The sequence below is a fragment of the Diadema setosum genome, chromosome 4 (genome assembly GCF_964275005.1).
Source record: "Diadema setosum chromosome 4, eeDiaSeto1, whole genome shotgun sequence".
In the NCBI taxonomy this organism is placed as follows: Eukaryota; Metazoa; Echinodermata; class Echinoidea; order Diadematoida; family Diadematidae; genus Diadema; species Diadema setosum.
The window spans coordinates 727,454-749,082 of record NC_092688.1 but is presented as its reverse complement, the minus strand read 5'-3'; the positions used below and the strand labels follow the sequence as shown (position 1 = coordinate 749,082).

At 40.1% G+C, this 21,629-nt stretch overlaps 1 protein-coding gene across 2 annotated transcripts; it reads left to right on the top strand.

The window, feature by feature from the left end:
- Window positions 1–21,328, top strand: LOC140227508 (major vault protein). Of its 2 annotated transcripts, none has more exons than XM_072307908.1 (15): window positions 1–102; window positions 5,071–5,263; window positions 6,196–6,391; window positions 6,829–7,176; window positions 9,236–9,361; window positions 10,142–10,252; window positions 10,752–10,877; window positions 11,636–11,788; window positions 13,163–13,398; window positions 14,007–14,204; window positions 15,238–15,382; window positions 15,581–15,792; window positions 16,405–16,648; window positions 18,673–18,861; window positions 19,608–21,328. In XM_072307908.1, exons 2-15 carry the CDS (start codon window positions 5,121–5,123, stop codon window positions 19,749–19,751), a joined length of 2,571 nt encoding a protein of 856 aa, XP_072164009.1. In that variant the 5' UTR covers window positions 1–102; window positions 5,071–5,120; the 3' UTR covers window positions 19,752–21,328. The 2 variants fall into 2 exon arrangements, with proteins under 2 accessions (XP_072164009.1, XP_072164010.1); XM_072307909.1 differs by lacking the exon at window positions 1–102 and adding an exon at window positions 125–261.
- Window positions 21,329–21,629: the final 301 nt, after the last annotated feature.

Here is a 21,629-nt window from a genome sequence, read left to right as displayed (position 1 = left end):
TGTAGGATATTGCAACAGGACATGCAATAGTGTAAGCTTACGCCTGTTTCATTCACAAGAACATTGCGAGGGACGTTGCAACAGCAGCAGTGCTCCTTGACGGTAAGTAAAACTGGATCTGTGGAATACTATAAAAAGGGGTTGTGTTTCGTTGCGAGAGTCTTAGTGCAATTTAGTGCAAGATGAAGCTGAAGTAAGCACTGTTTAGAGTGTTACTGCCGGACTGTGGTAACTTATAAACGCTGTCCACCTTCCATTGACGTAAGTAGACAACAAATTACTTTCTCATCATTCATGTATTGTGAATTTACGTTTTGTTAACGTGACAACCCATGTGTTGTAAGCAATGATGGGGAGAAGGTGTTCGTTCAGCTGTCGATAAGAAGATTTAATGCTGAATATTTTATTTTCTCTTCGACCGGTTTGATAATTGGATAGGTGTCTACGCCTACTCTAAATTTGAAATGTTACTTTTGTCAACACGCATCGAATCTCAATAGACTGGAGACAGCAGTAGAGTGGGCTGCATTGTATCTACTGTAAATTTAACAAGATACGTGGTACCGGAGAGTTTATTAACCATTGCCTATTCTGCAATAAAGATCCTGCATGCCTTGTGACACCTGCCCTCTGCTAAAACCTATAACTGTAGCGCTGTAGGGCCTAGCCCTACTAGTACTAGATCATATACCAAAGACTGGTTAACAATTTAGCATACTTATTGCAGGGCCAGGGGCGGATCTAAACAGAAATATCCGTCTGTCCGGAGGAGTCTTTCATTTTTTGACGTTCTCGCTCTCTTCCCGTGAAGCCAGACGCAGTCTCCGCAGAACATTTCCCCAACGACCAGATACAGACCGATCTTTCCATCAAGGGCAGATCCAGAAATTCTGTAAAGGGGGGGGGGGTGCATCCCTACCAAATTAAAGGGGGTTCATGCCCCTCCTCCCATTTTTCTTTTTATTTCGTTTGTTTTAACCAAAAATAAAGAGGAGGAGCACGCCTGGTGCGCCCCCTTCTGAATCCGCCACTGCATAGTCTTAATGCATATTCTTGTCGCAGAGGTAGCGAAGCCACTTCAAATGGAAGTGGATTCCATGCATTCTTAAACACGTACATGTACAATTGTACTTGACATGAGGGAGTATAGTAGCTTGTTAATGTTATCAAGTCCTCAGAAGATTGGTGTCAGGGATTAAGGAGTTATACCACCCTCTTCTCTTGATTTCATGAGGTTTTTTCAGTGTCTGTGGTTATGTTCTGTATGTAGTGTATTGCTGGTTTATTCTTTTTTCTTCTTTCCTTTTTAGGAACATTTTCCTTTTATAACTCAGCCAATTTTAGCTGATTAGCTCTGGGTGACAGGCATCAATATTACTAGCTGTTACAGTAATTTAACAGAAATGTACATTGTAATGACTCTCTGCAGTGGTAGATACGTGAAGGCAACCTTGCTCTGATGAAGGAAGAAATGTACCAACATTTCAGTGAAATGACCATAAACCATTGGACTTGCAAACAGGCAATACAGTGTAGTTTGAAATAGTATTAAGTGTTAGGGTACAGATGTATAGACCCCTTCCTCAAGGTATTTTCATAAAAATAATGTACAGGATTTGATTGCAGGAAAAGCTGCAGTCCTGACATTATGAAATCATATCAGCTGTTAGTCATCAAATGGCTAATGTATCGATAGTCTCGATTCTAAGAGTGGGCTTACTGAGTTTATAGTACAATGTGCACATATCCAGTTACATTACATACTTCGATTTATGACAATAAATGCTGGTAGTTTTATAAGTGCAGTAGAAGAAACACAAATGAACCTACATAGCATTATATTCTTTGTTAAACTGTTGTGTTCATGCCTACATTTAACTACTCTCTGAATATTCATAATACTGTGCTTATTTTTCTAAAACTGGAAGTGCTATAGGACCATAGCATGCATTTCAATAGGTTCAACTGGCCAACTTCAATTACAACTGGACATAAAAATACATTGTCCCAGACCAACTGTCACAGTAAGTGCAGTAGGTATTCAGCAATCCAGTGTGTATTACTGGTAGAGTCTGTCTTGCATAAATGACTATATCTACAGATCTCTTTATGAATTTCAGCCTGTGATAAGGCAAGGAAACTTTCATGTAATTGTAAGTCACTCCCTTGCATGCCTAGTTAAATGCTGTATTTCAGTTGGCTAATAAAAAAACCTCTATTTTTCAGATTCAAAATTACTTGAAGCTCTGGGTTATGGATCCTCTCTCTCTCTAATGCTATCTGAACCTTTTTTTTATAAACAGTTGTATCTTTGAAGAAGCTAAATGTGGCCGGAGAAAGCTAAATGTTCATACACTGTGGTAGTAGAAAATGTGTGTTAATCAGGAGACTCGCAGCTAGGGTGGGAGAAATTCAAATTCTAAGTGGGGGGGGGGGGGGGAGAGAAATGTAGCAGAAGTTATTTCAAAATGGGAGAGATGGAATCTGTGCTGTCTGTATTCTCCACTCCCCTGCACCCACCCTTTAAATCTTTAAGGTACATTGGTGAATATGAGTCCTAGCTGCATGAATCATCTGGAGATAATCCAGTGGTAAACAGGATGAGGTGCCTGGATACATTTCACCTTCTGTCTCTCAGCCTCAAACCAGTTGATGTCATCTTTGTCCTTCTATTTCTCTCTTTCATTCTCTTTCTCTTTTCTCCATTGCTAGTTTTCTTGCTTTTTTTTCATTGCATCACATTGCTTTGAACACTAATTCTCTTTTGTTCTGCATCTGATCTGATCCCATTCTTTAAGAGGACTTCCTGCTTCAAAACTTACTGTAGTTTGCTGAGCACTGTAATATTACTTCTAACACTGTACCTTGTGGAATCTCTGTGTATGTGTGCATGATGTGTGCAGGTGAGTGTTTGTGTGTGTGTGTGTGTGTGTGTGAGGGGGGTGTTCATGATATTGGGCTTACACTAGTTAGTTCAGACCTTACTGGAGAGATTTCCAAGAAGATTATATTTCTGTAGTAGTTGTCAGCTAGCAGATAAGAAGTGAGAAGATTGATTTTCAGCAAGAAGTGTGTCACATTGAATTGCGATGCTGTTTCCACAGTCGGTTGTTACAGTGCTGCAGCTCAAAAAGCAACTGTCAATCACAATATTGTGTGCAGGCACAGTTCAAACCCCCTGGGTGCAGTTGTTGTCTAACAGTGACATGTCACCTCATCACGCTGCACTGTGCTGTGCACATTCACATAGCAGTTTAAAGGACAAGTCCACCTTCATATACATGTACATTAGGATTGAGAGAATGCAGCAATATAAGTAGAACACATCAGTGAAAGTTTGAGGAAAATCGGACAATCCGAACAAAAGTTATGAATATTTGAAGTACAATGTATCTGCGAAGTCACTGCTGGATGAGAAGACTACTATGTATGTCACATGCGTACAACTATATAAGGAAAATAAAAAGAGAATTTCACAAAACTTTACTTTTTGAATAAAGTGCACATTTCTTCGACCTGCTACTTCCCCCTGCCTTCTGAAAGAGAGAAGTCAAGTGTTCTTTTGTTATGAGAGAAAAATGGAAATATGTTGAATTTTTTTTATTCTTTCTTTGTATCCTTGTACTTGTGACATCACAAGCTTACTTAGTCTTTTCATCCAGCCGTAACTGAGCAGAAACTTCAAAAATTCATAACTTTTGAATGGATTGTCTGATTTTCCTCAAACTCTCACTGATGTGTTCTACTAATATTGCTGTCTTACTCAACCCACATGTCTATGAAGGTGAACTTGTCCTTTAACTTCTTCAGGACCTCCTCCTCATGACAATTTCAGCATATCATACAAAGAGATGGCCTACATTGTTCTCAGGGATCTTGTCATGCTCACATGCCTGACATGCATTTTCTCATGCCTCATTTAAAAACAAGCCCCACCCCCCCCCCCCCAAAAAAAAAAATATATAAATAAAAATAAATAAATAAATAAATAAATAAATAAATACATAAAAATATATACATATATAATTATATTTCCAACTGGCACCAACAAGTCCCATTATAGGAATATTTTTTTCTTTTATCAGTCAGAATAATTGTATTTACTATGCACCAGACTGCATGATGTACAACTTAAAAGCAATAAAGCTGGTTACACCCCCACAAGCTCTCCTGGCCCACTCCCAACAATGATTGGAACTTCACAAAATCTCACACCTCTGCTCTTTGACCTCAGCAGCTCTTTTAATGGTTGGTGAGATAAAATCCATCTGCAGACTTGATGATTAAAACTGATTAATATCATGATGCACAAACATAGCTTGAGACCTGGTTGGTTTGTGTACACTTCAGACACAAAGCAAACATCCTCTCATTTGATTGCATGATATCAAGAAGAGTAAAATGAGTAACAAGACGATGTTATACAAGTTTTGTTAAACCAGTGTTTTAGCCTTATCATTTATTCCATGATATAACAGAAGTGTGAAATTGGTGTATATGGGAAATTTATTATATCGTAGAAATGAACAATGATGAGATTCTTTGATCTGAAGGTAAATGGCAAATCATGCAGTGTATACATTTGTAGGTGAGTTGTCTGTCCAATGCTGCTTTGTCTGTATACAGCTGTATGAGCACATTGCATGTATAGAGTCCACCAAATAGAGGGTGTGGAGTAGAGTCAACGCTGTTCCCTGTCATTGGTCAATGATTAACTCGCTCATCAGTATACAGTGTCTCAATTTATGTGGAAACATGCAATATGTCTTCATAAGTTGTCTCTAGGCCTATATGTCAGCTTGTTGTTTGCTGCTTCTTTTTTTTGTGTGTGTGTGTGTGCACATGCTAGTGTGCAGAAACCATGTAACTATTTTTGTTTTGTTTTTGAGGATGGGGGCTTTGTCGGTCAAGGGTATATTACACCATCTTCTGCCCATTGATATAATAGAAAGTGACATTGCAAAGGTTTCTTTAATTGTCCTATTAGCTTCTCTCAGTTTGACACATAGAGATACCAGAGGAATTATATGTTTTCAATAACTGTAAACTGTGTGCTCTCCTCCCCTGCAGACCACATCTCATTCTTTCCTTGAAGCAAGTGACCTTTGACCTCAGCCATCATGAGTTCTGCCAAGCGAGGGAGCCAGGAGGAGTCCATCTTCCGCATCCCACCCTACTACTACATTCATGTCTTGGACCACAATGACAACGTCACCAAGGTTGTTGTGGGTCCCAAGACCTACATCCGCCAGGACCATGAAAGGTATGGAATTCCCAAAGCGATAACGTCGATACTTTGAATCAATAGTCACATGTTTTCCATTTTTAGAATAATGTGATCAAAATGTGATTTATTTGTTAGACAAACTAGATGAACCAACTAAGATTTTAAAGGAGATGAAAATGATTTATGTGGTAGTGATAAAGATAGCCCACTTGATAAAGCCAAAAGAATGCTTTATTCTCATAGCAACTTAGATAGAGAGTAACAAGTGTTTATCCTTCCACCACTCACATCAAGCCTGCAGCTACGCAGATTTTTTTTCCATTCTAAACTCTTTGATATTATGCCAACAATGTCATAATTTTGTCACATCAATTTGATTTGTAATGTGCAAGAAACAGAACTGGAGATGTCATCATAATCTTGAACTTCATCATCTCTCTACCACTTCATCTCTTACTACCATTACATTGTCTCCTGCTACCACTCCATCATCTCTTCCTACCACTCCATCATCTCTTCCTACCACTTCACCATCTCTTACTACCACTCCATCATCTCTTCCTACCACTTCACCTTCTCTAACTACCACTCCATCATCTCTTCCTAGCACTTCTCCATCTCTTACTACCACTTCTCCATCTCTTACTACAACTCCATCACTTCTTACTACCATTCCATCATCTCTTTCTACCACTTCACTATCTGTTACTACTACCTTATCATCTCTTATTACCACTCCACCATCTCTTACTACCAATTCATCGTCTTTCACTACCACTTCATCATCTCTTTCTACCACTGCATCATCTTTTACTACCAACTCCTTATCTCTTTGACCTTGCCATCTCTTCTACCACTTCATCATCTCTTACTACCATTTTATTTCATATGACTACTTCATTTCTTACCACCACGTCATCATATGTAACTATCACTTCATCATCTTGTACTACTGCTTATGTCATCAGGGTCATCTTTGGGCCTGAGAAGATGATCACTGTGCCTCCCAGGCATTACTGCATTGTGGAGAACCCTGCCGTCAGGAATGAGGCTGGTCAGGTGATGGTGGATGAAAATGGTCAGGTCAAGCTAAGCCATGCTGACCAGGAGATCAGGCTTGCCCGGGAACCCTTCCCTCTCTACCCTGGAGAGGTCCTGAAACAGGTGAGACTCATTAATGCCTTGCAGAAATTTTAATCCGTCCAGTGATTAAAAGGTTTGAATTGAGCAATAAGAGATAGAATGAACAAATGGTGTCAAATGTTGGGGTTGATGATATCAACCAATCGTGCACTGGCACAGCCAGTGTAGATATTTTAGCATCACCTTCACAAAATACCTTCATTGCTGTATGAAGTGTTTTATGTTGACTTTTTCCTCTAGACATATTAAGATGCAACACTAAATAAGTTTAAAAATACAGCTTCTCTTAAATACAGAAGAATAGATAAGATTTCAAGTGACATAATGGTCTCGGGTAAAATTTCGGCGGTGTGATAAGTACTGTCAAATATCTCTAGATACTGTTGTCATTATGAGGCAGAGTTCTTCCAATCATGCCAGGCCACTAATACTCCTGTCTGTGAATTCTAAACTTGCAGGCTGTGACTGCTCTGAAAGTTGTCCAGGCAAACTGTGCCCTCAGACTGCGAGCTGTGCTTGACTTTGAGGATGGGGACAAGAAGCGCGTCGCTGGCGACGAGTGGCTCTTTGAGGGACCAGGGACCTACATCCCTCGTAAGGAGGTGGTTGTGGATGAGACGATCCGAGCAACCATCATCCGACCCAACCAGGCCATCAAGCTTCGGGCCCGTAAGGAGACCAAGGACAGGGAGGGCAACCCCAGGGTGACTGGTGAGGAGTGGCAGGTCAAGAAGATCGGTGCCTACCTCCCAGGGGCCTACGAGGAGGTGGTGGACACGGTCAATGCTTACGTTCTGACAGAGAAGGTAAATCATTTTTTAGTAGCATATTTAGACCAATACTAACCAGTGCAGTGGACTCCCGTTATACCAAAGTCCTTAACACCTGCAGACTTCTTTCGTTATATAGAAATTTCTTTAAAACTGAGCAAATAAACGATAAAGATACATAGAGTGGATAATGTTGTGGCCTGAGTTTTTACTTCGTTGTAACTGGAATTTTGTTATACCCCCGCCAAACGAAGTTTGAAGGGGGTATATAGGAATCAGCGGACGGTCGGGCGGTCGGTCGGGCGGTCGGGCGGTCGGGCGGTCGGTCCGTTGCAAATCTTGCGTCGCTAACTACTTCCTCAGTTTTCAACCGATTCCCATAAAACTTGGCACAGATGTGTGCCTTGGGTTGTAGATGTGCAAGACGTATTTTTTGACAGTACCCAAAAGTACGTTGCCATGGTAATGGCATATTATGGGCAAAAATGGGTACAAATCTTGCGTCGCGAACTCCTCCCACAGTTTGTGATCAATTTTTATGAAATTAGGTACAGATGTTCATCTGAATATGTTAATGTGCAAGACACATATTTCCGCAGTGGCAAAAAGTGCGTTGCCATGGTAACGGCATGTTATTGGTAAAATATAGGGCAAAATGCTTCATGGCTAAACTGCTTCATCAGTGTTCTTCCAATTCTCATGGAATTCATAGTGAATGTTTGTCTTAGGATATAGGTCAGCATGACACATTTCTTGACAGTGACAAAAAGTATGTTGCCATGGTAACAGCTCACATATTATGAGCCAAAATGATGGAAAATTTTGCGTTGCAAACTACTTCCTCAGTTTTTGCCCAATTTCCATGAAACTTGGTACAGATGTGTGCCTTTGGTTGTGGATGTGCAAGACGCATTTTTCGACAGTACCCGAAAGTACGTTGCCATGGTAACGGCATATTAATGGCAGAAGATCAAGGAAAGATCTTGCAGATTTAACTACTTCCTCAGTTTTTTACCAAAGCTTATGAAATGTTGTTTTGACCAAAGCTTATGAAATGTTGTTTGGCGGGGGTATAACCAGTCGCTGTAGCGACACTTAACAGCGACATTTCTAGTTATAACTGTGTTCATTATAATGGGAGTGCACTGTATCCGGAAAGCTATAGAGACGGCTTTCTATGTTGGATGGGTGTCTATGGCTGGTTACTTCATCATTGTAAGCAGGAAGTAGAGAGCCGAGAGCTCAAGCAGCTGATTACTAGCGTGCTTCCTCCACCTGTGACCTCCAAGCAGAGGAAATGAACAAGGTTCTAGAGAGGAAGTTTGGTGTGGAAAAGACCTTAACTAATCAATACCATTAACCTCATTCTATGATGGTACAGGGAGCACTTGTTTTTGAAGGCAATGTGATAGAAATCTTTTTTTTTTTTGGGGGGGGGGGGGCAATACTAGAAAATCATGTGAGTGTGAGCTGAGAAGCAGAATGGTGCTTGAATAAGTGTGTCTATGTTACAAGCGGCTTTCATACGGATTTTGATTTGCAGTGCTCAGACAAAGATATGCATTACTGCCAAAGTGTGAAGAAAGCAGTGCTTGTGAAATGTAAATAAATGAATAAAAACAATTTTCTCATTACATGATTCAAAAAGGAGGGAGAAATTGTGCACCTTACTTTTGCTCTTGTCAACTTGGAAAGACTTGTTAACCCTTTAAGGACGGTTTGATTTTGCTAAAACAGACACTTCCCATAGACACCTGACCAAGTATGCCCGGGACTCGTCTTCAACGGGTTAATGAACACTGTAGTGGTACACACATGTGTTGAAGAAGCGTGATGATCATGTTTTAGGAAAGCACTCAAGTGTAAAGTGAATGAACTGTGAAAGCAAGGCTGACCAAAGAAGGAGTGGAAGAGACAGATGGAGGATGAGCTTGGAAGGGTTTTCTTGATTGAGGGCAACACCCTAAATCGGGCGAGATGGAGAGAAGCTGTGAGAGTGCTTGCTGTTTGTGAGGTAAGTCTAGCCACCACCATTATCTGGGCATAACCCGGATCAAAACTAAATGATGATGTGACTGCTTTTGTTTGTTTTCAGAATGCTCTGCATGTGAGAGCCACACGCACCTTTACGGACATGAAGAAGGTGACCAGAAAGAACGGTGAGGAATGGCTGATCACGATGAAGGACACTGATGCACACATTCCAGACGTCTATGAAGAGGTGAGAAACTTGTCTTGTGTAACAACTGTAGAAATATTCCTCCCACCCCTTTTTTTCCTTAATATCACATGTTATGTCTGATAACATTTGTGGGATTCATAGATACTTACCCGTAGACACTCTTTCACTTTTTTTCAATCTCAGTAAAATCATAAAATGGTTTGTTTAGTTTCCATTTTCTGTCAGCATTTTTTTTCTTAACACTTGGAGAGTTGTGATAGTTGTCATTTGGCATCTGAAAAAGTGAATATAGTATGTCATTTCAGTTTCCGTAGTAGGCCAGTTCATAGTTTTGCTTTGTGCTTAACTAGAAAAAGGTAATTTGTATGATCAAGGAATGATGGCATTTAAATTTCCTGAGATTAGCATCTGTGATGTAATAACATGTCATTTAATCCTCTCGAATGGTGCTTGCCAGCACATCATCCTGACAGCAAACCTAGTGCATGATGATATGACTAGTAATAGAAAAAGTATGTTGATGCATTCAATGTGAAAACAAAGCAAAACAAAGAATGAAATGGATGCCACCTTAAGTTTTTGGTGACACCATTATGGCCACCTGGTTTACATAAGTTCATCTTTTATTTGAACATGAATTTCATCCCAGCTTACATGCATTATGTCACTTTTAAAACAAGTGAAGTGCTTGACCAGCTGAGAGGGAGAGAGAAAAAAAAAATGTCACTATTATTTCCATATGCTTCTCATATGTAACTTATTCAGTATTCACCATTTATGTATTTATACTATATATGCATATATTTCCTCTTCTGATAGGTCATTGGAGTGGTGAACATCAACACTCTGACCAATCGCCAGTACTGTGTCATCATGGACCCCGTAGGGCCTGATGGAAAGCCACAGCTGGGCCAGAAGAAGCTGGTCAAGGTAAGAAAAGATAGTCCTTGCCATTGATAAACATGTTCCTCAAAACAATAAAAGTCTCTCCTCTGTTGATTTGTTTCTTCTGATTGTAAACGTAATAGGATACACTTTCCTATATGGGAAAAAACATTTTCTAGGTCACTTCATCATGAACAAATGAACCCATTCCATAAATGCATAAAAGTAAATTCATTACCAGAATGTTGCATTGATGTTACCAAGCTTCGTTTAAGGGATATTCTTTCATTTTCATGAAAGACTTGTTAGAGCAGTTTGTGAAGACTTTCTCATAATGCTGTGGTTTATAAGGGCAGTTATGAACTTTAGTATGTGTATGATAACCAAAGTAATATATTTAATTACATGTCCAGTGTGTATTACTCATCTGCTGCCAGTATATTATGACCTTCCAGATTTTCCTCTTATCTGTCACAAACTGAGATGTATATAGCTCTCAATGAGATTAAATTTAACTGCTGTCAATGTTTATGTTCTGCTGCAGGGTGAGGTGTCCTTCTTCCTTCAGCCTGGTGAGAGGCTAGAGCAGGGTATCCAGGCAGTATTCATCCTGGGAGAAGATGAGGGACTCATCCTCAGGGCTCAGGAATCCTTCAAAGATGTCAATGCTGTAAGTGTCACTGGACTCTAGCCTAACAGGTTACACACATGCATAACGTCGCTGGGGTAACAAGACCTTGTATCTGAAATTTTGGTGAAAATGACTTTTTTGGATTAATGGTCAAATAATCGGTTAAGGAATGTCCAGTCCAAATCCGAACTGTCAATGATACCAAAAAAAATTAAGCCACCACGGCTTGTCAAAGGAAAGGCTATCCCATTGGCTATAGTGTTTTGGCCGCCATGTTTATTGGCTCTCCTGAACATTTGACATTTTGTAGATATGAGGTCTTGTTGCCCCAGCGACGATAAGTAGTTATTGGAGTGCTTACACTCCAGTGTATGGAGTGTACATAGTTAGCCCTCTATAGGCAGCGAGTATATAACTTCATTGACTCTCACAAGTTTTGTCCTGACATCACTCTACTTCAGTGGAAGTGATTCGTGATTATATTGACACAGAACACATTCTCCTATATCATGGTACTTGGTGTGTGCCATTACTTTGGTATGTATTGTCAGGGGGTCTTTCACACAGTACAATAGATTGATTGGAGAATGAAATTAACCATAATTTATGATGACATTTGACCATCACTATACTACAGACAGGGACATTTGACATCAATTCTTATTGCATTCTTATAACTTTTGTTTTTGCTTTTTTTCCTATGCTGTAAGATTGGCTTTTATATTTCATTTGTAAGTGAGCAATTCCTTTGTCATAACAAACGATGATAACTAGGCTGATAATTTGTCATTTCACAGGAGGGCGTCGTCCGTAACCCCGGAGACAGGTGGATGATCCGTGGTCCCTGTGAGTATGTGCCCCCTGTGAAGGTGGAGGTTGTTACCAGGCGTAAGGCCATCCCTCTGGATGAGAACGAGGGAGTTTACATCCGAGACACAAAGACAGGAAAGGTGAGGAAAATATCAAGAACTTAGAGTTTTGGTGTTAACCCTAACTAGGCCGGGCTATTAAGGTAGATCATAGAGCCGGGGGGGGGGGGGGGGGGGGGGGGCCTCCCAGGCCCCCCCTCCAGATCTCGGCCGTCGACCGCGCGATCGCGACGAAAATTGGCACACACATTGCCTATGATGTAATCTAAAGTACTACGAAGTTAGATTTTTGAAAAATTGTCATTTATGCCAAATTATGCTAATTTATGCATAATGATGCATGAAATCAGACAATTTGGTATAAATCACTAAATACAGCCTGAAATGGGCACATTTTTTTGTGTAAATATTCTTTTTAGTGTCCTAAGCAAATATAAGAGAAAAAAATTGAGCCATCAAAAAAAATTTCTTAAGTATTTTATTGTTTTTTGAATTTCTTATGTATTTCTGTGTTTTTTCGACTTTATGTTTTTCATTGTTTTTTCGATGAAACTTGTCCATGACATTGTTCCGAACGAGAAAATGTGTTATCAGTTGATTTTAATCAATAAAACCCCCCAAAAATCATGCTTTTATGAAATTTGACTGTAAGCACAGTTTCCATTGAAATTGTACACGACTTCACGTTTTTGAGCAATTTTTGGTCTGACATGCATGTACATATTTATGCAAAACTTCGGAACCGCGCGCCCGGGCATCGCAAATTTGGTGTCAAAAGATGCGGGAGACTCGACAGAAAAAAGTCATGAAACGTCGCGGTGATAGCTTTTCACGTTAGCGATACATCGCGCGGAACGTCGAGGGGGGGGCCTCGGAGGCCCCCCCCCCCCCCCCCGGCCTAGTTAGGGTTAACACACCCACATCTTTAGCATATGGCCAACATGTCTGTGAGTACATAATAGGCTAAATTGGAAGTCACAAATACTGGCTTCTCCTAAGGCTAAATTGTCTAGTCAGATGAAAGAGGGTCACAATGAAGCTTTCATTGGTGTGGAGCAAGACATGCTTTTTTCACCTATTTTCTGACGTAATTTGGCAAAGCCTAGACATTTTTAGTCGTGTATTAAACCACTGACAACATGGTGTAGATTTTATTTCAGCATTTTAAGCATGACAACAACAACAACAAAAAAGGAAATGTATTACATGAATCTGAAAAAAGAAAATAAAGGAAATCAGTTATTTGTATTTTGATGCAATGTCAGTGGAGATTGTAAGTTCATTTGCGATGCTTTCATAGGATTTTTTTTGTGTGTGTTTTGTTGGTTATTGGGGAATTTCCAGTGAGTAAGCAATTGGTAATTCCTCAGACAATACATTTGTTAAATCACATGCATTATGTGACTTCCTGAAGTCCACATGTTTTGATTGGTAACTTTTGACCTCTGACCTAAGGTGCGTGCGGTCACTGGAGAGACCTACATGTTGAACCAGGATGAGGAGCTGTGGTCTAAGGAGCTACCACCTGCTGTGGAGGAACTCCTACAGAGTGCCCGGGACCCCCTTGCAGACCGGAGTGACAGGAGGGGTGGGGGCCAGCCCCGCCCCAGGGAGAAGACACGTGTTGTCTCCTTCCGAGTTCCCCACAATGCAGCTGTACAGATCTATGACTACAAGGAGAAGAAGGCTAGGTAAGAATGCTTGAACCTCTTTGTCACAAACTTTTAAACTTATCTTTTTTCCTGCAACTGATTTGCAAATTGCCGTACATGGACATAAATAAGCACTGATTTGATCAGTGTTTTAGTATAGTAGCCATGACAAAAGAAATCATGGGCATTATACATACCGGTACTTGGGCAGGATTCAAACCTATGACCTCCTGATCTCCGGACAGGCATCTTATCCACTAGACAACCAAGTTTCAGACCAACAGCCATTGCTGGTTCTAATCCTTGTAGTTTGCAGTGGGTACTGCATAATTACTCAAATTCATGAACTTGAATTATTCATTCTCTTTTGAGACAACCTAGACAGTAACTTCCATGTACATTGAACAAGAATTTTTGGAACATTTATATGGATGAGAAATATGTTGTGGACAAAATATGCAGATCTATTGTGATGCAATATTGACATCACAAAAATTTTATTTTACATAAACATGTAGATATTAGATATTGCACGAAGGAGCACATAGTTACGTAATGTTTACAGTTGTTATGTCATTCTCCACACTGTCAGCCAAAATGATAGTGAAGAAAGAAAAATGCCATTTCTTCTTTGTGCTGCCCTCTAGGGTTGTCTTTGGGCCAGAGTTGGTCATGCTTGGACCAGATGAGCAGTTCACCCAGTTGAGTCTGTCTGGAGGCAAGCCAAAGAGACCCAATGTCATCAAGGCACTATGCCTCCTCCTTGGACCAGATTTCTGCACTGACATCATCACCATAGAGACAGCTGACCACGCCCGCCTCCAGCTGCAGCTCTCCTACAATTGGTGAGAATCTTTTCTCCAATGTATACTTGTTATAAATTCTGAGAGGGGTTGGTGCATTGATGTAAATTCTGTGAGGAGCACTGTGAAGGTAGTTAATACAGCTCTGTAATAGAGATCTCCCAATTCCATATCAATCATTCAAATGGTGTGAACAATTACAATTAAAACCATCACAGTACGTGAAATCGTATATTTTCAGTTTATGCAATTATTATTAGGAGAAATTTAAAAGGCAATCATTGACCATTTGATATTTGTTGTGTCAGGAATGTTTCTTTACAGGGGTATGTAGGGATGTTGTTCTTAGTGATCTATCCTTTCTTAGACAGGTGCCATATATTGTCACCACAAGCATTTCAAAAAGAGTGTGTGTCTCGTTATGCTGTAGTTGTCAAAGCTTTTAAATGTGCTCCTGGGAAATGGGAGTCGTCCACCATTTTTTCATCCACCATCAAAGAATTGTGTGTGACAATCTAAGATACTCTGGTCACCTTTAACCCAAAAAGAGAGGGGGGCGGAATCCGCCTCCCCCCCCCCCTCGACATTTCGCGGTATAATTCTGTAACGTGAGAAGGCCTCGTCACGAGGCTTCTTGACTTTGTTTGTTCAAGTCTCGTGCAACTTTTGAGACCAAATTTGCAACGTCCGCGCATACTTTTGCGAAGCCACGCCCATTTTTGTAACGGAACGTCGCCCCAAAACGGGCACAATTTTGTGTACATTCCCTATGGAAAACAGTGCTCTGTCATGAAAGTCATAAAAACCTGATTATTTTTACAATTAATCACTTTCATTGATTAATTTTGTGCTAATTATGGTAGAAAAGTGGTCAGTGACAATTTCCAGTGGACAAACAAAGAAAAAACAAAAGTTGAAAAACAAAGATTTGTATGTTGTCCGGTCAGAACTGTGATTGTCAAATCGTATTTGAGAAAAATTGATGACCACACACAGAATTTGCATGTACATGTATATACTGTATCATCACATGTGATATGAAATGACAGCCTGTTTGTATGTTTCTATGATGCAGGCACTTTGATGTGACTGACAAGAAGGACCCAGCAGCTGCTGCCAAACTCTTCAGTGTGCCAGACTTTGTGGGAGACGCCTGTAAAGCCATTGCCTCCCGGGTCAGGGGTGCTGTGGCCGGAGTCCAGTTTGATGACTTCCACAAGGTACTGAATACACTTCACTTCATCTTCTTTTGGTGATTTCATCAATTATTGGTTTGATTGCAGAGATGTCAAACTTTGCTTGTGAAATCCAGTGGATATGACTACACTCTGTATCTTTTCTATTGTAAGATTCCACAGAAAACTCTACACTTGATTTTCATTCATCACAGTATCATTGTCATTCTTCCCCAACTGCAGAACTCGGCTAAAATCATCCGTGCCTCTGTCTTTGGCTTTGATGACAACAAGAAGGTTCGAGAAAAGTTCCTGTTCCCCCAAAACAACCTTGTCATCACCTCCATTGACATCCAGTCTGTGGAGCCAGTGGACCAGAGGACCAGGGATGCTCTGCAGAAATCTGTGCAGCTGGCCATTGAGATCACAACCAACTCACAGGAAGCCGCTGCTAGGTAGGCAAACCTGGCTACTCCTTTTGCACTCTCATATCACCATACACACTACACCAATACCAAACCCATTACTTTATCCTTAAAAACTCTAGAAGAAGGGCCTGACTATGAACAGCTTCAAAAGCAGCAGATAAAGGTGGAAGTTGACACAGAAGTCTCTTCAAAACTACTGTAACATACAAGACCAAGATGAGATGCTATGACTTAATTCATTTCAAGTAACATACAAATTACTGGGACAAGTGTTCATTCATATTGGAATTTATATTCATATTAGAATTGGCAGTGTCCAAAATGTTTGGATTAATCATGCTTTATCATTGTATTAGTTTCTGAAAGTGTCAAAGTAATCAGCTAAAAGCTACATTCTATGTCTTTGTTGTATGTACTGTGGGAAAATGAGGATATGTATTAACCCTCCTGGGGGGGCATTTCATGAAGTATTTTGTCAGATATTTTTTCTGACAAGCTGTAATAAGCTACTAAAATCCTTGCATCTGATTGGCTGAGAGCAAATTTGTCCAACAAATTTGTTGAACAAAACACTTCATGAAATGGTCCCCTGATTGATCTGAAGTTGTTACCAGGAATCTTCTCTCAAACCATTTCCAGGCACGAGGCAGAGCGTCTGGAGCAGGAGGCCCGTGGGCGGCTGGAACGTCAGAAGATCCTGGACGAAGCCGAGGCTGAGAAGGCTCGCAAGGAGCTGCTAGAGCTGCAGGCCAACAGTGCTGCAGTGGAGAGCACTGGGCAGGCCAAGGCAGAGGCTCAGTCCAGGGCTGAAGCAGCCAGGATTGAGGGAGAGGCGGCTGTAGAACAAGCCAGGCTGAAGGCTGAGGCAGCCAAGATTGAGTCGGTGAGTGGAGATGAGATTATATGAGAAGCTTAGTGAGAAATCATAAGTCACATGACAAGTGCCTTGGCTACAGACTAAAAGCTAGAAGAGTAGAGAACAATCTTTGAGGTGATATGAAGTAGGCCTACACCTGCATGTAAAATGCTCATGAAATGTACGTAACACCTCTAGCTTTCATTAACAAGACATGTACTTGGGTTTTGATAGTGGATGAGGAAGTGAATAGCTATTAACAGAGTTCATACATGAGGTACCCAAGTACCACAAAGATGTAAGCTATGTATGGTGAATTGTTATTTACACAGTAACAATCAGCTTTGAAACAGACTCAAGAAACCGTAGGCTTTACAAAAGAAATTAAAGATACAGTTGAACCTCTCTTATGCGGCCTCCCTTTATCCGGATCTCTCTATTATACGGACGCACTCTCGCCGTGATTTTTTTTTTTTTTTTTTTTAATAATTACGGGAGGAAAGGGGGATTCCCAACTCCTTGAGAACTCCTACACAAACACACATGAATTACATATTACTTCCAACATGATTAACATACATTACATCAAATTTCTTTCCAAATTGCTTACCTTCAGACATTTTAACATCCCCAAACATCCCCAAATCATCGCAAGAACATGGACAGTTTATGCGCTCGAGTCCTCTCATATCGCATTGCCACATATAGGTCCATACACAGCCGTCGATATGACTAGATAGACATGCATTGTTTCGAGTCATTGGCTGAGCAACGAATGATATTGAACACTCAAAATTTTGAAGCGTAGTTTCGTCGACTCGTACTGTTTATTTTCAAGATCTACTTGATACATTTCTTAATAATTATTTAGGTAAATCATCCCAAGAATTTATAAAAGAAAATGATTTCATTCTTGCAAACACGAACCTCTATTTTGGGGTCTGTTACTGAGTGTAACAATGAAAAGGTTGCAGTATACACATTACTACATGTGGTACTACAATGGGCTATATCAGTACATGTGTATGTACATGTATAAAGCATTGAGTCTCCCGTATCCGGCCAAATCCCTTATCCGGATGAGCCCTGGTCCCGACTTGTCCAGATACGAGAGGTTCCACTGTAATATAATTTTTCATGAATGCAGTGATGGATTTTGTAGGGGTCTAGGGCAATTAGCCTCAGGGCAATTACCCCAGACACTCCCCTGACCCTAACCCTAATTGTAATCCGGAAAATAACCCTAACCCAAACTCTATACCCTAAACTTAGCCCTAACCCTAATCTTTACTCTAACCTTATCACTAATCAGTATTTAGCCGGGGGTAATAGCCCTGGTATGATTTTGTAGACACGCACAAACCAAAAATGACAAAAAGTAGCGACAGCAGACAAATTCTAGAAAAATATGATTACATGTACAGTCAAACCTGCCTTAGCGGCCACCTCTCTATAGCAGCCACCTGTCTACAGCGGCCACTGAAAAATCCCCCCGAGAGAAAAGCCATGTTAAAGACCCTGTGTATAGCGGCCACCTGTCTAACGCGGCCAGCGGCCACAAATTTTGTTTCCCGCGGTAGATTTTAACCTGTCTATAGCGGCCAAAAACCCGATGGAGCCGTAGCCGAGCCAATAATTCAGCGTGTTTTTCTGCTTTTTAGCCGTGCCAGTCATTCCCGGGCAGCGTTCAGTGATCGCTACCGCTGCATTCATCACTTATTCAGTCACAATAATGCACTAGTGTTAAGCTTTCTTCATGACTGTGCACATGCTACATGTATACTACTGTGCGACAATTTCATAAACACCGGCATTGTTCTATGCATGATACACACGTGTGCATACGTACACACATACATGTACATGTAGGCAATGCACACAAAGTTGGATCACCTGTCTATAGCGGCCACCTGTCTATAACGGCCACTTTTTCCGTATCCCTTGTGTGGCCGCTATAGACAGGTTTGACTGTATATGTATTTTGTGTAGTATCATGCATTCCTTGCATGCATCTTAATCTGTGACTTCTAATTCTTGGTGTCCCTCTGTAGGAGTCTGAGTTGCAGCGTCTGACGAGTGCCCGGGAGGCTGAGACCAAGTACATCCGTGAGCAGAACACTCTGGAGGTGACCAAGGCCAAACAGATGGCAGACATTGACACCGAGAAATTCAGGAACATGGTTCAGGCCATCGGTGCTGACACCATCCGCTCTATTGCCACTGCTGGACCAGAGATGCAGGTATGTTTTGTGAAGAGTTTCTTTCTCCTTGCGTGTGTTTCCAAACTGTGTGTAGAGGGTCCAGAAGAACACCAAAGTATGTCTGTATACACCATGTATACAGTAATTTCATAAAAGGGTTTGTTTGTAAGAACGAGTGTGATGTTTTACTGTGTGTTTATAGATACATCAAAAACATGTAGTACCTGACACCAAGTGGATGGGACAATTTGTAGAAGTGTAAATAAGACAGTTGAAAATTCCTTCTTTTTTTTTACATTTATGCAAGTTTTGACTTGTAAGATTCTCAGGTAATGAGCTGATCATTTTTGTAAGTGACTAGAAAGATACTGCACATAGCCTCAAGAACCAAGGAGATAGAGGAAGAAGGAAGTTCAATTAATGATATCATTTCGGATGGCAATGCACGGGAAACCAGGAAATATTGGTCTTAACAAGTGAAGTTTTTCTTGTTGTTCTGTTTGAAGTAGACTCTGCAGTAAGTTGTCACTTGCACTTGTAGCCAGAGTTTGCACACCAAGTAAATGTGTATGCAACAGATGAGGCAAAATACAATATATTATAGCACGACTATTTATCACAGTAACCTACAGTGTATGAGGAATTAATGCTCTTGTCATTGTGTTTCATTGGATATTAGATATTGCACAGGCAAATTGAGGGACCAATTAAAACATGCATTCTTAATGCTCCTCTAAAAATACTATAGATAATAATCTTGATAACTTTTTTGATGCTTGTTACAGGTGAAGCTGCTGTCCTCCCTGGGTCTAAAGTCCACACTCATCACCGATGGTACCACACCCATCAACCTTTTCAACACTGCACACGGCCTGCTGGGTAACATTGCCACCAAGCGAGGCATTGAGCAGGTTGACACAGATGAGTGAGCTTTGCTGCAGTGAAGAGTTAACTGTCAGAGTAACTACATCACAAGCTCTTTGCATCATATAGGAACATAGCTCCCCAGAAGCCTCTTTTCTACTCTTTATGTTAGCTTTAGCACAACTATTAATGTGTAATACAGAAACACATATGGTGTGTATACTTGCAAAGCTTATTGTGAAACTAACTTTCAATGTGGAAAGAAAGTCCAAGATATGGACAGTAGGGGGTGGTGTCAGTAAATGGGAATGATATCCTTATTCCCATAAGAAGTGTTATTGGAAATAAGGTCATTTCTGCTTAATCAAATTCTCTGAAATAAATTGAATGGTCTGTTTTCTGGACACAAAAGATATGAATAAGTCTGCTTATCTCTTTGAAGACTTCTTCTTATTCTTTTTTTTTTTTATTTCCAAAGAGAATAATTTTATGTGATCCAAAGAATGCTTGGAAAAAAGACATGTTTCTATGCTTCTGCTTTTGTTTTTGTTTTTTAATGGAATAAACGCTAGAAATGCAAATAGCATTTTAATGCCTTGAATTTCTACGCCTCAACTCAATTCATATTCTCTTTGGCTCTTTATCACTTTTGTAAAACACGTCACGTATTCAGTCTCAAAAATAATCCGAACGAAAAACGGAAAATGCAGCAGTGATATCTACTTGCTGTAAGATAGAATTCTGCTGAAATGTTGTTTGAAACTCAGTAGGAGGAAGGATCAGTGCTGGAAATGGAACCATAGCTCCTCATGCTTTGTGAAGAAAGTTGAAAAGATGCCAAGACAACAAACCTTCACTTTATTTCAACATAGAAATGAGGGCACTGGAGATTACAGGCACAGCTTTCTGCTGTCCAGGGAAAGTTTAGGTAATACAACATGATTTGTATCATTATTTGCTATATATTATATACATACACTTGTTTGTCTAGTCTTTCATAACATAGCTGAAACTGAAACCTTTCCAGCATGATATGCATTCAGGATATAAGGTATACCAATTTGAGTGAATAAGGAGAGGAACATGCAAATATGGCACAATTAAGGTAGAAAACAAAGTTTGTCAAGACTCGTGCCTTGCAATGTGTTTGTTTCTAGGAAAAGACCAAAGGAATATATGTGTGGGTGAGATCTAAATACCTTTCTGTGCTAATAGGTTTTGTGTAGTACACTATTTGGTATGTGTGACTTACTACTAGTTATATGCAGCCATATGTGTGTGGTGTGTGTTTTGTTTTTGTTTTGTTTTTAATTATGATGCTGTAGGAAGTTACATGGCATCATGTAAAAGATGTTCAGCTTAGAACCGAACGACATTTTGGAAATAGTGTGCACACGGTTGCTTTTTAAAATTTCATGACATCAGAATGTCGGGTTATATTTTCTGTATCATTGTTCTTCTATTTGTGAGGTTTCTTTGAAGAAATCTCATATCTTTTCGTATCTTATTGACACTTTGCAATTATGTATTTTTCTATTTGAGATTTATTGCCTGTACACATATATTTGTTATGAGAAAGTGACCATATAGACCCTATTGTTTCTTGTCAAGAGGAAATAAAAGCTCTTTATCATCTTGGAAACGAGTTTTGTTTTGCTTTTTTTTGCTTTTTCTATCACGTATGATATTGACAGGCATTGCTGTCTTATTGTGCATGCTCGTGTTTAGGAAAATATGACCCTGAATGAGACCAAAGGGCATACATGTAATGTCCAGGTGTATTAGGGCACAAAAACAAAAATATGGAGAGCGAGGACCTGCAAAATCACTTTGTTGAACAAGGGTTTTGTTACACTGGACCTCTAAATAACTGTACATTAACATGTAACAAGATTCCACATCTATTGATAGGACAACTGCCACGTACTGTATATGCCATATAC

Excerpts from the sequence above, each read along its gene's own strand:
- LOC140227508 (XM_072307908.1), top strand. The coding sequence starts at position 5,121 with ATGAGTTCTGCCAAGCGAGGGAGCCAGGAGGAGTCCATCTTCCGCATC. Across the intron at positions 10,253-10,751 it reads GCCAGAAGAAGCTGGTCAAG|GGTGAGGTGTCCTTCTTCCT; the intron begins GTAAGAAAAGAT and ends GTTCTGCTGCAG. Across the intron at positions 18,862-19,607 it reads CTGCTGGACCAGAGATGCAG|GTGAAGCTGCTGTCCTCCCT; the intron begins GTATGTTTTGTG and ends TGCTTGTTACAG.